The sequence below is a fragment of the Stegostoma tigrinum genome, chromosome 19 (genome assembly GCF_030684315.1).
Source record: "Stegostoma tigrinum isolate sSteTig4 chromosome 19, sSteTig4.hap1, whole genome shotgun sequence".
NCBI lineage: Eukaryota > Metazoa > Chordata > Chondrichthyes > Orectolobiformes > Stegostomatidae > Stegostoma > Stegostoma tigrinum.
The window spans coordinates 17258382-17271447 of NC_081372.1; the positions used below are offsets into that span (position 1 = coordinate 17258382).

Genomic DNA, 13066 nt, shown 5'->3' on the forward strand with positions numbered 1-13066 from the left:
GCTTTTCATCATTTAAATAAATGATTTGGATTCGAACATAGGAGGTATGGTTAGTAAGTTTGCGGACGACTCCAAAATAGGAGGTGTAGAGGGCAGAGAAGAAGGCTATCTCAGAGTGTAACAGGATCTTGATCAGATCAGCCAATGGGCCGAGGAGTGGCAGATGGAGTTAAATTAGATAAACATGAGATGATGCATCTTGGAAAGGCAAATCCAGGCAGAACATATACACTTAATGCTACAGTCCTGGGGAGTGTTGCTGGATAAAGAGACCTTGCAGTGTCCGTTCATAGTTCCTTGCAAGAGGAGTCAAAGGTAGATCAAATAGTGAAGTTGGCAAGTGGTATGTTTGTCTTTATTGGTCAGCACATTCAGTATAGGAGTTGAGAGGTCAAGCTGCAGCTGTACAGGACATTGGTTAGCCAACTTCTGAAATGCGGTGTGCAATTCTGTCCTCCACACTACAGGAAGGATGTTGTGAAACTTGAAAGGGTTCAGATAAGATTTCCCAGGATGTTGCCAGGGTTAGAGAGTTTGAGCTATAGTGAGAAGCTGAACAGACTGGGCCTATTTTCCCTGGAGCATTGCAGGCTGAGGGATGACCTAATAAAGGTTTATAAAATCATGAGTGACATAGATAGGGTAAATAGACAAGGTCTTCTTCCCAGGGTGGTGAAGTCCAAAACTAATCAGCATACATTTAAGGTGAGCAGGGAAAGATTTAAAAGGGACCCAAAGGGTAACTTTGTCACACAGAGGGTAGTGCATATATGGAATGAACTGCCAGAGGAAGCGGTGGAGGCTGGTACAATTACAACATTTAAAAGACATCTGGATGGATATTTGAATAGGAAGGTTTAGAGGGATATGGGCCAAATGCTGACAAATGGGGCTAGGTTTATTTAGGATATCTGGTCAGCATGGATGAGTTGGGTTGAAAGGTTTGGTTTTGTTCTGTACCTCTCTGTGATTCTATTTGTTAGTAAGGATGTCAGAAAAGCAGCCAATCTATGCTGTAGCCATATCTGTACTTTTGCCAATGGCTAGAAAAGTCTCTGCCTTAAAAACTCTGGCTACAAATGCATAACACTCATGGAAAACAGTAGAATTTAAAGCCAAAGTTGACTAAGGAAGTAACACTTAATTCTAACAGGGAGTGTTGGAAATCAGGGAACAGTTAGTACTTGAGGTAATCAAAATACAACTCATAAAATAATGACATGACTTATGGTGCTTTGTGATTTTTTTAAAAAATTGTCTTTAAAACAAAACAAAAATTAAAGTGAAAAGAAGTGAAATATTTATCCAGATACTTGTTATAATTGCAGTATACACAGGAAGGAAGAATACTTCATTCCACACATCAGCAAAAACTTCATCCTGGGTTTGGCACACACGAAAAAGTAAGTCTCTTACTTATTGAATAAATTTAGTATTCTGGTATTCCACTGATCCCCACTGTTTTGCTGCCATTTATGAATGGAGTTTAATATGAATCCAGACCTTCAATAAGCATATTTTGTCTCTGAGGTAAAAAGGTTAAAATAAACTGACACCAGGGCTATTTATGTCCAAAAGATTTTGAGTGCCAAGTTATGTATTTAAGATTGGCAAGCTAAGCCTACACTTGTGTAAATGATGTTGCGATCAGATGTTTGTGTTAGTGGTGGTGTGACATGCATTGAGGATTCTGGACTAGTCCCTATTACAGCTAATGTTTCAGGAAAGACACATTCTCACTGTGAGTCATTGAGTTCTCTGAATAGACGATTATTCCAGGTGAATACATCGGGTTGCAAGTTGCAACACTTTGCATCTCATAGTGCAGGAATTTAGATTTTAACTGAAATACTGATTCATAAAGGAGAATATTTCACTTGTGCTGAGGTTAGCCACAAATCTTTTCTCACAAACTGATTTGGACATGAGACAGGTTACACAAGTGGGCTTTTCTGAGCACTTTTAGAGGAACTTTAATCATAAAATGTATAAACATAAAGACATTAATATGTCTGCAATGACATGGATAAAGTAACCTAATGTTTACAAAAATGGATGTTTGTGGGGTTGCTTGCAGTGAATATAGAAAGCTTCGCTGCACTGAAATAAATAAAGAAAATTTGGAGAATTGATTATAAGCAAAATTGACCTTGAACCTTAAAATATTGCAATTAAATTGATGGCCTATTGAGTAATTGTCACTTACTGCTTTGACTGCAGCTTGACTGAAGCATTCGTGAGGGAAATCAACACCTTCCCAATTCAACAGGTGCAATGGTATGTTCTTACCTCTGGGTCAGGAGGCCTAGGATCAAGTCCCACCTGGTCTAGAGATGTATAATAATGTCTCTGATCATGTTGATTGGGGAAGTATCTCTGAATTCAACAGTGAGTAAAAAGGCTCAGGCAGAATGGAAGTGAGTGGATCCTTTTACATGAAATTAAACAAAGCCTCAAGTTCAAAGCCTTGAATGCACTCTTCTTCATGGTATTTCGTTATGAATGGAGGATGTGACTTTTCTAAGATGTCAAGTTATAGGCAGATTTGTGCTATACACACTGGTTTCAGAGCATTTATAACAATCTTACCTACATTTAACAATGTAACTTGCTTGTCAGCGAGTTTTGAGAACTTGCTTGTCATCACGAATGATGCTTTGAGATAAATATTTTAATTGACTTGTTATGACACATGACTGAGAAAGGTGGGACTTCAACTCAGACATTCTAACCTAAAGATCGGGCCATTACCATTGCCCCATAAGACTTGTTTTTCAGTCTAGTTTTAAATGCACGTCGGTGCTCCTGTTTTAGGCATTGGGAAGTCTGACATGACGAGTAAAATGTCTCCTAATGCTTATGTTCCTCTCGCAACCAAATGCTAATTTTATCAGATTACAAATTCTCTCCAGCTACACGATTATACTAAATTATCAAAGAGCCTCTCCCTTGCCATAGCTGACTTCCCATCTCAATTGTTGACCTCCAATTGTTGGAGCTATCACTGACTGACATTTTCAGGAAGGGGTAGTATACCACTGGAAGTTGGGCAAAGTGAGGTGTCAAAGAACTGAGGTGGTGGAATTTTATGTATGACTCCCAATATTGCAAACTCAATTTGTATCAATGAAGGGATACAATCATCAGGGGTTGTGCAATGTCTGATCATGAGGAAGAGTAGATTTTGAGTCCTATTATCAAGGCTTAGCTAACTGTCTAGTGACCACTTTCGAGCAATCACTGTTCTGAGAACTGAAGCTGACATGATGAGTATAATATAAATAGAAACTGTTGCACACCCACAGTTTCAGTCAAACAATCACTCAAAGTGTGCTATGGGTTATTTCCAAAGGACAAAAAGATCTTTTATTCTATGAGTCAATAAGTCATTGCTCATCTGAACTACAATGAACTCTGAATATTTTCTTGCAAAAATCTTCCTTCTCATGTTTTAATGATGACCTGTGTAATTGTTTGTGCAACATTCAAAGAATTCTGACTACTCATTTTGTCACCTTTTTGTCATTTTCTCAGTGTGACATCTTCCAGATATTTGTATAGATTTGGATAACAGCCACAAACAAACCTGCCAGATTTGTTCTCCTACCTTCCTTGCCATTTGATGAGACTGAGATGTTATTAATATGAGCGTGGTGGAAATCTGAATTGTTGGGACACTCGATGCTTCCAGTCAGATTGTGTGGGATCACCAAATCTAACATTTCCATGCACCTGGCAGAAAAGGACACACACAATCAGTACAAGATTGTCATTCATCAGCAAATGCAACTATTTCAATGAAAATTAGTTTCCCATGAAAATTCCAAATAAATTGTTTCACCAATACCAACAGAAAGTTATCATGAAAACTCTAAGAATGTCTCAAAATATCTTGGAAAATTAAAATGCATAAATGATTTTATGATCTGTCCATATGTTTAAAAATCTAAAATTTTAGAAACACAGCAATATAAGTGAATATTGTTAACGTTGAGCAGTTAATTTTGGTGCATCCATGAGATAGTAATTCATTTTAATTATTGTTGAAACTTTTAGGTCTTGCTCATTGAGTCGTCTGAAATTCCTGAATCCCTACCTAGAATCTGTAATAAAATGTTCACAGCGTGCTTCTACAAATATCAAAATGGCAAGTTTTAACTTGGCACAGAGTGATTTTTGCTGGGGACTGGAGTAGAAATCTTGAATGACGGAAATCTGAGTTATGAGGACTGACTGGAGAGGTGTATTGAATTCTGAGCTTAGTAACCTTCAATCATTGTGTGGCTGGCCATAGACATTAGTGCTGCAGCTCCCTTAGGAGCATTAGAGATTATTAATTCCACATTTAAACAAATACACGTTGTTTCAGTTTCATTTTTGTTGCAAGTTTACTGCCAACAAATAGGAAAAGAAATACTCAGTTCACAAAAGTATTCATTGATCTGTTCTGAAGGGATATTCACAAAACATCTTGCATGGCTGTTTGTTTAGAGTAATTTTATGGCAACTTTTCATTGGCAAAAGCTGTATAACCGCTCCATTAAAAAGAACATCATCAAAATGTAATTATTATCAACAATCGAACCTCTTTGACTATTACTGAGCGCTGAATAACATTCTACTCCACCACAGAAGGCTCCATTTTCAGTCACCAAACCATCTCACCTCCAGAAGAACAATAGTTAAGAAAACAAAATGAATGCTTAAAAGATTAGTTTCTAAGTTGATTTGTAGCTATTGGACACAGTACTGGAATAACTAATTATTGTGCTTGGAAACCTGTTAAAGCGAATGCTGGTTTGTTGAGTGACACTTATGACAATAAATTCTGTCATGAACTTAGAAATCAGCTAACATTGAACATGGAACATTGAACCAGGTTATGGAACAGAGATGTAATGATATAATCAATATAATGGCCTCCTCTCATCAGTAATCTCCACTGGTGGACATTTTTCTCAATTCAAAACTAAAATCAATCCAGTAGAGTGCTTTGAACCCTGCAGGTGTGCAATAAAGCTCCATTTTACATAGTTGTGGAGGAAAAGAGCGCCTCCAGGTCAGAAGAAGTCTTGATCACACTGTGCAGTTCTTTGCTCAGACTGCACATTTTGCTGGGACCAATTGTAATGCACAATGTTCAAGCGCAGGAGACAGAGTTGGCAAGGGTCACAAGACTGATCACCAATATCAGTGGCCTGCATCATGAGGAACGATTGGAAAACCCTGGACTATTCATGCAGGAAAAGAAGCACTTTCACAAGAAGGTAAGTTGTAGGGAAAAAGTTAGCCTTCATCCTCTATGATGGGGTCAAAGGTACAAATTAGTAAATGGAAGTTTTAGGACCAATGTAATGCAATTCCCATGTTTTGAATAGAAAAGCAAAATACTGCAGAATCTGGGAATTTGAAATTAAAAAATAAACCATGCTGGAAAAATGCAGCCAGTCGGGCAGTACATCCATGGAGAAAAGCAGAGTTAAATGTTCCAAGTTGGTGCGTATTCATCAGATAAAAAGCTATCTTGACCTGCAACACTAACTTTGTTTTGCTCCACAGATGCCACCCGACCTCTATCAAATGTTAGCCAGGGTCTCAGGAAAATCTGAGTGGGGGCGGAGTAGGGATGCAGGAATTAAAAGGGTAGGGGGAGTAATTGTTTGCAGCAACACAATAGGAGGGTAGGGAGAGTGTTTATTTTTTTCTTGGCCCCATAATTACATGAGGGAAATTAGGTGGAATTTCCATTTTGGGCACATGTGTGGATTGGGGCACAGATTGCAGCCAAACTTGCGCTAATGTTGAGCAGCGTTGTCTTTTATTGAGTAACTGATGAAAAGCGTTTGCTTATTATCAAACACAAATTCTGTCATGAACAGATGCAAATGGGTTTGTAATGTATTAAAAAGTAAACTGTTTTGAAAATATTCCATAATGGGCTTGATTAGTGTAGTTTTATTCTTGCAGCTGAAAACTAATTTATCGTAAAACAAGCATTTTTGATCAGAGCACCTAATCCATTATTTTAAATAAACATACATGTCTTTAAATGCTAGTCTTATTGCTGATGTAAATTCTGTAGCTTTTGAAACATGCCTATTAGTGCCTTTAGCCTAAATAAACAAAATTAATGAAAATCTCCAATCGTGATTAACTTGAGCAGTGGCATGGTCAGTTTTATTTTTGTCACATAATGCCTTTTAAACTAGCACAAGAAATCTCAGAAACTCAGCCTTGTACTCAATATATTTTACACTTAAATTTACCTATTATCTTTTACAATGGTTTCATCAAATTAAGCAATGAATATCCAACACAACAAAGCAGGAAATCCAAGGCATGATCTTTTTAAATCTGGCTCTCGGAAAGAGCCTCCAGTAGTGCATTGATGAGTCGCTGGGCAGCATCTGAAGAAACTGTAGCTTGCACAGTGCAAGCCATCATTATTCCTCATCAGTTTGCAAAGAGGTCTGGTTACATGTGTTTAGACCAATGATTAGCCTGCACAAGAGAACCGACATCAGTTTCATTCAGGCATGCAATTCGGCCACTTGCTGAGCAGTCCTAATCAACTGACAAGTACGAGGTGATGCATTTTGGGAGATCAAATTTAGGTGTGAATTATACTGTAAATGGCAGATCCCTTGTGAACATGAACATACAGAGACATTTGGGAATGTAGGTCCACAATTCCCTAAAAGTGGCAGAGGTGGCCAAGGTGATTAAGGCGGCTTACGGCATGATTCCCTTCATTAGCTGGGACATGGAGTACAAGAGTTGGCAAACCATTGCAGCTATATAAAACTCTTGTTAGGCCACATTTGGACTATTGTGTGCAGTTTTGGTCACCACATTACCAGAAGGACATGGAAGCTGGGGAGAGAGTGCAGAGAAGGTTCACCAGGATGTTTTCAGTCACAAGTGTATTGGCTATAAGGAAAGGTTAAAAAGACTAGGATTGTTTTCACTGGAAAGAGGGAAGCTGAAAGGAAACCTGGTAGAGGCCTACAAAGATTATGAGAGGCATAGATAGGGTGGATAGTGAGAGGCTTTTTCCCAAGGTTGAAATTTCAATTGCAAGGGGCCATAGGTTCAAGGAGAGAGGAAAAGTTTAAGGGAGACATGCAAGGGAAGCTTTTCATGCAGAGAGTGGTAGGAACCTGGAACACCTTGCCAGAGGAGGTGGTAGAAGCAAGCTCATTGGTGACATTTAAGAGGCATTTTGATGGGTACATGAATAGAGATGGAATACAAGGATACCAACTGCATAGGGCAGAAGATTTGTCTTTTTGCTTAGTTAGGCCATGATGGTCAGCATAGATTTGGAGGGCTGAAGGGCTTGTTCCTATGCTGTACTCTCTGTTGTAATGGGGTAACTGTTGCACATCCAGCACAGATTGAGCACAGTCATGCCACTTGTTGGGCTGCACTCATTTTAGTTCCGTAAAATGGTGACACTGCTCATAAAAATTTCAGGCTACTGTGCTTTCAATCTGTTATTACAAAGAAATCTTTAAACTTAACATGTGGCTATGATTTGCTCAATGGAAGCACTCTTGCCTCAATTTGAGGAGGTTATGACCTCATGGCCTAGTCCAGAAACTGAGCACATGTTCAAGGCTGGCATTCCAGTGCAATACTGAAGAGTCTAATTTTGATAAAGGTGGACTGTCTTTTTGGATGCAATGAGTTCCTGTCTCCCACTAGGTTAAAAATCAGTCCCAAACCAATTCACCAGAAACAGGGGAAATGGCTCTGTGTTTCTGGGACCTTGTTGTATGCAAACCGATGAATATATTCCAAAAGTAATTAGTTTCTGTAAAGTGTTTTATAATTTTTTGAGAAATTTGAACGGTATAAAAGCAAGTTATTTTCTTTATATACAGTTCATTCGTTACTACTGTGGCTGATTATCTCTTAGGAAGGATATCAAGAGGCCAAAAATGAGATTGGGGTTAATCTGCTGGGCAGTCTATCAATGATGTGTTTGCTGCAACTTTCACAAGGCAGGTGAAGTGGTGCCTGAAAATGAAAAGCAGGCTAATCACCTTGCCAGCATAGTTTGAGAGCCCATTGCAATTCTGAAGAAAATGTGAATGGGGAGATAATATCACGCAAACTTCAAACAAAAATTTAGGCTGGCCAGCTAGTGCCAGTCAGGAGACCTTTCTCTCAGGCTTTGCTGGTACAGTCTACTACTCTCTCGGGTGTTGGTAGAATAGATAGCTATTCTGCACACACCGATGAGATCATCCCCTTTCTCCACCACTACATGGGGCAGCCTCTGAATCTCTGTAGGAGTGGGCAGTAGATCACCAAAATCATGTTTCACCAAAATGGGTGGCCCTCTATGGGGCTCTACTAAAACCAGTGTATAAGTCAAAATGTCACTTCACAATAAATCGATAATGTTTGTTATTCATTAATGATGAATCAAACTGTAAAAGGACCACATCTCAGAATGAATTGCCTTGAGTCGGAAGAGTTGAAATAAATACCCCTATCGCACAAGACAGACCATGTAAGTCCATGTTTAAACTGAATTAAATATATGGATGCAAAACCCTAATTAATTAAAGTGTTTATGAATGGTTTAAGTACTGATGAGACAGAGGTATTATAAGCACGCTGAGTCAAGTTTCTACAGCACATAAAGCCGGGAGAAATAAAAATAAATGACAGGAGTCTGATTACATTCAGAAACTTTCACATTTTATTCAACGTCCTGTTAGCTAATTAGGCCAAAACTGATATAAAAAAATTGGCTTCAGCCAGCTGTGCCTCTCCAAGGACCACATGTTTCTGGAGCAAGGGTGACCCATGTAAACAACTGCTATCACAAAAGAATAGGCTATGCAACAGTATCTTGCATTTGTCGTAGCTTTTAATGCAGCAATACTGTCCAAATGCTTAAGAATAGCTGTTATCACTTGGGATTTGACAAAGTGCCACATAAAGAAATAACAGGACAGTTGACCAAAACCTTAAGAACAGAGGTAAGTTTTAAGGAGCACCTGAAAGGAGGACCGAGTGAGAGAGAGAGAGAGAGAGAGAGAGAGAGAGAGAGAGAGAGACACATTCAGAGAGCGAATTCCTGAAGAAACTATATGCATTGGCAACTGAACACATGACAGTTGATGGTGGACTGAAAGAAATTGGGTATACAAAAGAGACTGGAATTGTAGAAATGCAGAGTTCTTGTAGGATTGTAGCAGAGACATGCTTTAAACAGTGGTGAGAACATGAAAGTATTTGAACACAAGAATGACCATTTTAACATTGAGATGTTGCTGGACCAAGGGATCAGTGAACAATGAAGAAGCAATTGATCTTCATGAGTTTTCCTTCTGTCTTTCCGAACTCTCTTCAGAATTGAGGTCTGTTAAAATATTTGTGGATATAGCAGGTTATTGTAATTTAACATATATGAATTGTATAGCAGAGTCAATGATTGCATTGTTAATCTATTAAGGCAAATGTATCAGGGAAGCGACAAAGGTCCAGATATCATGATTTGATCTTGCAAGGTGTTTGGTCAGTTAAACTCTCAGAAGTTGAAATTTTGCAGGATATTTTCCGAATGTCTGCTTATCTTCAGGAAACAACCTCACAGAAATTCAACTCGCCCTCATTCTGTTTATGTCAAGAAAATGGCTTGCCTGGACATTATGGAGGACGGTAAAGAGTCAACCACATTACTATCAGCTAGAGTCACATTCAGACCTGACCAGACCAGACCAGGCCAGAACAGGCCAGGACAGCAAATTGCCTTCTGTTAAGAAAACATCATAATTTGATGTCACCCTGGATGATACGTTAGAAACAGTACTCAAAACCATATCATTACTGATTACATTTTAAAACAAATTACATGTTTATTTAACATTTTCTGATAGACATTTGAACTCATGCCTCCACATCATTAGTCTAAGGTCTCTGGATTACTCGCCCAGTGACATAGCCGCTACAGTAAAATAGCCATAACATTCACTCATAACATTTCTCCTGCAATTGCTACGGCGTGATCATTAAGTGAGTTTCATTCAAAAGCCCTCTCACTTGTAAGAAAGTAAGAATTATTTAGAAATTGTTTCTAAAACAGGATATATGAACTCCTTGCGGACTAAGTATTGTGCTGATTCCATACTATATGCGTTGTTTCTGTTTTCAAAATGTAAATTAATTTGACCCACTGGTCGTGACCAAAACAAACAGACTAGGGCAGAAAATGGTCATGTGGGGAGGAAGGGGTTGACTAACTGCAGGCCCAGAGGATGTTGTCCGCTCCCCACTATGGTGCCGCACAGACTGTTGCAGGGGGAGGTCTGGGATGAATGAAGGGGGGAAGCCCACCCCCAAATCTCCCACTCTCGCCTGGATTATAAGATGTGACAGTGCCAAAGCTGAGTAGCAGCTTTGCCTGGACTGCAGGCTGATCTATAACAGAGTTCTGACAGATCCCAACATGTGATCAGTCAGGGAACTTTGGGAAGGGATTGTCTGGTAGCTCAGGGATGTAGGGTGAGTGGGATGGGGAGGGGAAGTTGGGTTTTTGATATAAGCAGATTGAAGGGAAGGTGGTATTATCTTCTGGAAAGGAGAAGTGTGAACCCACACTGCCAGGAGCACCACCCTGAAGATGTGTTCTCCTTTCCATTTGACTGTTTTACTGAAGCTATGGACCCCTTTACATCCTACTGTTTTGAACATTTAAGTAAAAGACTGCCCTTCATGTATGCCTAACCCATGCCATCCATTTTTTGGCATAGGCATTGTAATATTGGGGTCAATTAAACTCAAGTGATCCTTAATTATGTATTAACGTGGAATCAGTGAGCTGCTGATTTCGTATCAGGAGGTGAGGTCAATTGTATATGGGGAAATGAAGGCATAGCTACCAGCCTTTTATTACATATCCCAATGCATCCAGTGAGGCATTTAAAATTGAACCACTGGTCTATCTCTGGGTAGTTTCGATTATTTAGTAACCTCAGGAGAGCTCTGTAGGGCATTGTATGCAATCAGTGACAGTACACTGTGGTTAGGGCAGAATAGGTGAACACAGCTCATGCCACTAATGAAAGTTTTAGGTCTCATAAGACTTGGTCAGTTTCGGGAAAGCATCAGTGATCTGTAAACATAACAGACATGTTGAGATAATCATGAATCGTAACAAAGAATTATGAGGAAAAGCATGACTTGAGTTTGGTCAGATTATGTTTGATTAAAGCAATACAATGAATAAGCTTTTAGAGACCAAAGGGCTTGACAATGGTCCTATTCAGGGAATAAAGAACAAGCGGCTGTTGCATTCTGAGGATATAGGACCTTTGGCTTGGATAATATGCATTGATGAAGTGACTGCCTCAGAACATTTTTCTCAATCTGTCAATTGATTTGCTAACGCCTCGAGCAAATAGATGTGTCACTTTCAGAACCACAATCAGAGCACAGCTGCTCTTGTTCTAAGATTATTTTAAAAAGTTTAGAAGTATAAGATTTTAACAAAAGTTGAAAGTCTTTTTTTATCTGGGACCCTGACCCTACGTCATTCGGTCATTGCTTTTTTATTCCAATATTCTGGAAATTTGCATCAGTCTTCATTCAGAAAATTGTCTTTATATACTGAAAACTCATTTGTTTAGATTACTCTGGTATTTACTGGTGGACATTAGAACATAGAAAAAAGCAGGAGATTATGTAATTCCCTTTGTGCTGTTGCTCTAAACTATACAGTTACATTGTGGCATTGATTGGTCGCAGAAAGTTACCCACACCCACAGAAGCTAAGGATAAAAGTGACAACTGGTTTCAAATGTAACAATATGATCTTGCCATGTGACTCAGACATTTGTGGGGTCTGATTTGCATTCTTGGAGCCCGAGGCAATGACATATGATGAAATAGTTGAACTCAGCTTTTGCAAGAGTGTTCCAGACTCGAGTCAGAGAGCAGAACACAAGAGATGACAGCTGTGTGTGACTTCAAAAGGTTCCCACTGCTGCGACCAGCATATGGATATCTCTGAGCCACACTTAGCAGAGCTCACCTTTCTATTCATTGTTCTGCTTACTTTGCACACAGCCAAGAGATTAATAGGAGCTATGAACTTTTTCTCATCTTGAATAACAGGTGGTACTTTCCAAATTAAATGCATTGGCCACACAACTAATTTCATTCTCCATTAGGTGATGTGTGTTACGAGAAAAGAATATTTTTATATCATAACTTCTTGCATTTTAGACTTAACACTGTTATAAATGGATTCAGAAAATCATGAACATCCTTCATGTGTACTTTATAGATATGCAAGAATTTTACACAAACAGTAATCTTGTTAAATTCTCAGCAATGTGTCCTAACAAGTTTTGGCACATGAGCCCATTTGTTATAAATTTGTTTGTGTGTAACTGATTTTGGGTAATGTGTGCCTGGAATGATTTATGGCATTAATGTCATTGTATTGTATTACTATTAATAACATCTTAGTACACTTCTTCCCCAGTTCCAGCTCTTGATAACACTATAGTCATGGTTTTCAGAACTTTGCTCTCTTAATCCCTCTGAATTGCAAATTCTCTGCAGATCTAATCTTGTTAAAATCAGGAAACAATGCACCTTTACATTTGAGATAAAGGATATAGCCAGGTCATTTCCAATCTGACTCTGTAAACAGCTGCAAGGAAATGTCGGGGTCAACTATTCAGTCATAACCTTCCCCATTGATTTTCCTTCCTTTTTTCTTACCTAGCAATCTCCTACTTGAAGCATTTTGTGCCAGGAATTGAGGAGAATCTAGTTAAACATATAGTGTCCAACCGCTGAACTGTAACATACCCCACCCAGAGAATGATTCTTTAATGTTCTAGCAAAGATAGATCAGGATTCAAGTCTATTCAAGTACAATGAGGGTTTGTGGGACTCTTAACTCTGTTGTTATTCCCTCCTACAAATATCAGTCCTTTTGAAAATCCGAATCACTGTTCTACTGTATAACCACTTGTGCTCTTCAACTTTGCACTCGGACATAATGACTGGCCGCAGCCCTTTCCTTGCACAACGTAAT

At 38.9% G+C, this 13066-nt stretch overlaps 1 protein-coding gene across 7 annotated transcripts in view; it reads right to left on the minus strand.

Annotated features, from left to right (window-relative positions):
- Positions 1 to 13066, minus strand: part of LOC125461445 (eyes absent homolog 1-like) — a 263476-nt gene that overhangs the window by 175251 nt on the left and 75159 nt on the right. For 6 of the 7 annotated variants that reach the window (XM_048550238.2, XM_048550236.2, XM_048550241.1 and 3 more), the window contains one exon: positions 3587 to 3732. In XM_048550238.2, coding sequence (XP_048406195.1) covers positions 3587 to 3728 — 142 coding nt within the window. In that variant the 5' untranslated portion in view covers positions 3729 to 3732. The remainder of the gene's footprint in view (positions 1 to 3586; positions 3733 to 13066) is intronic. The other variant, XM_059652749.1, reaches the window with a different exon arrangement.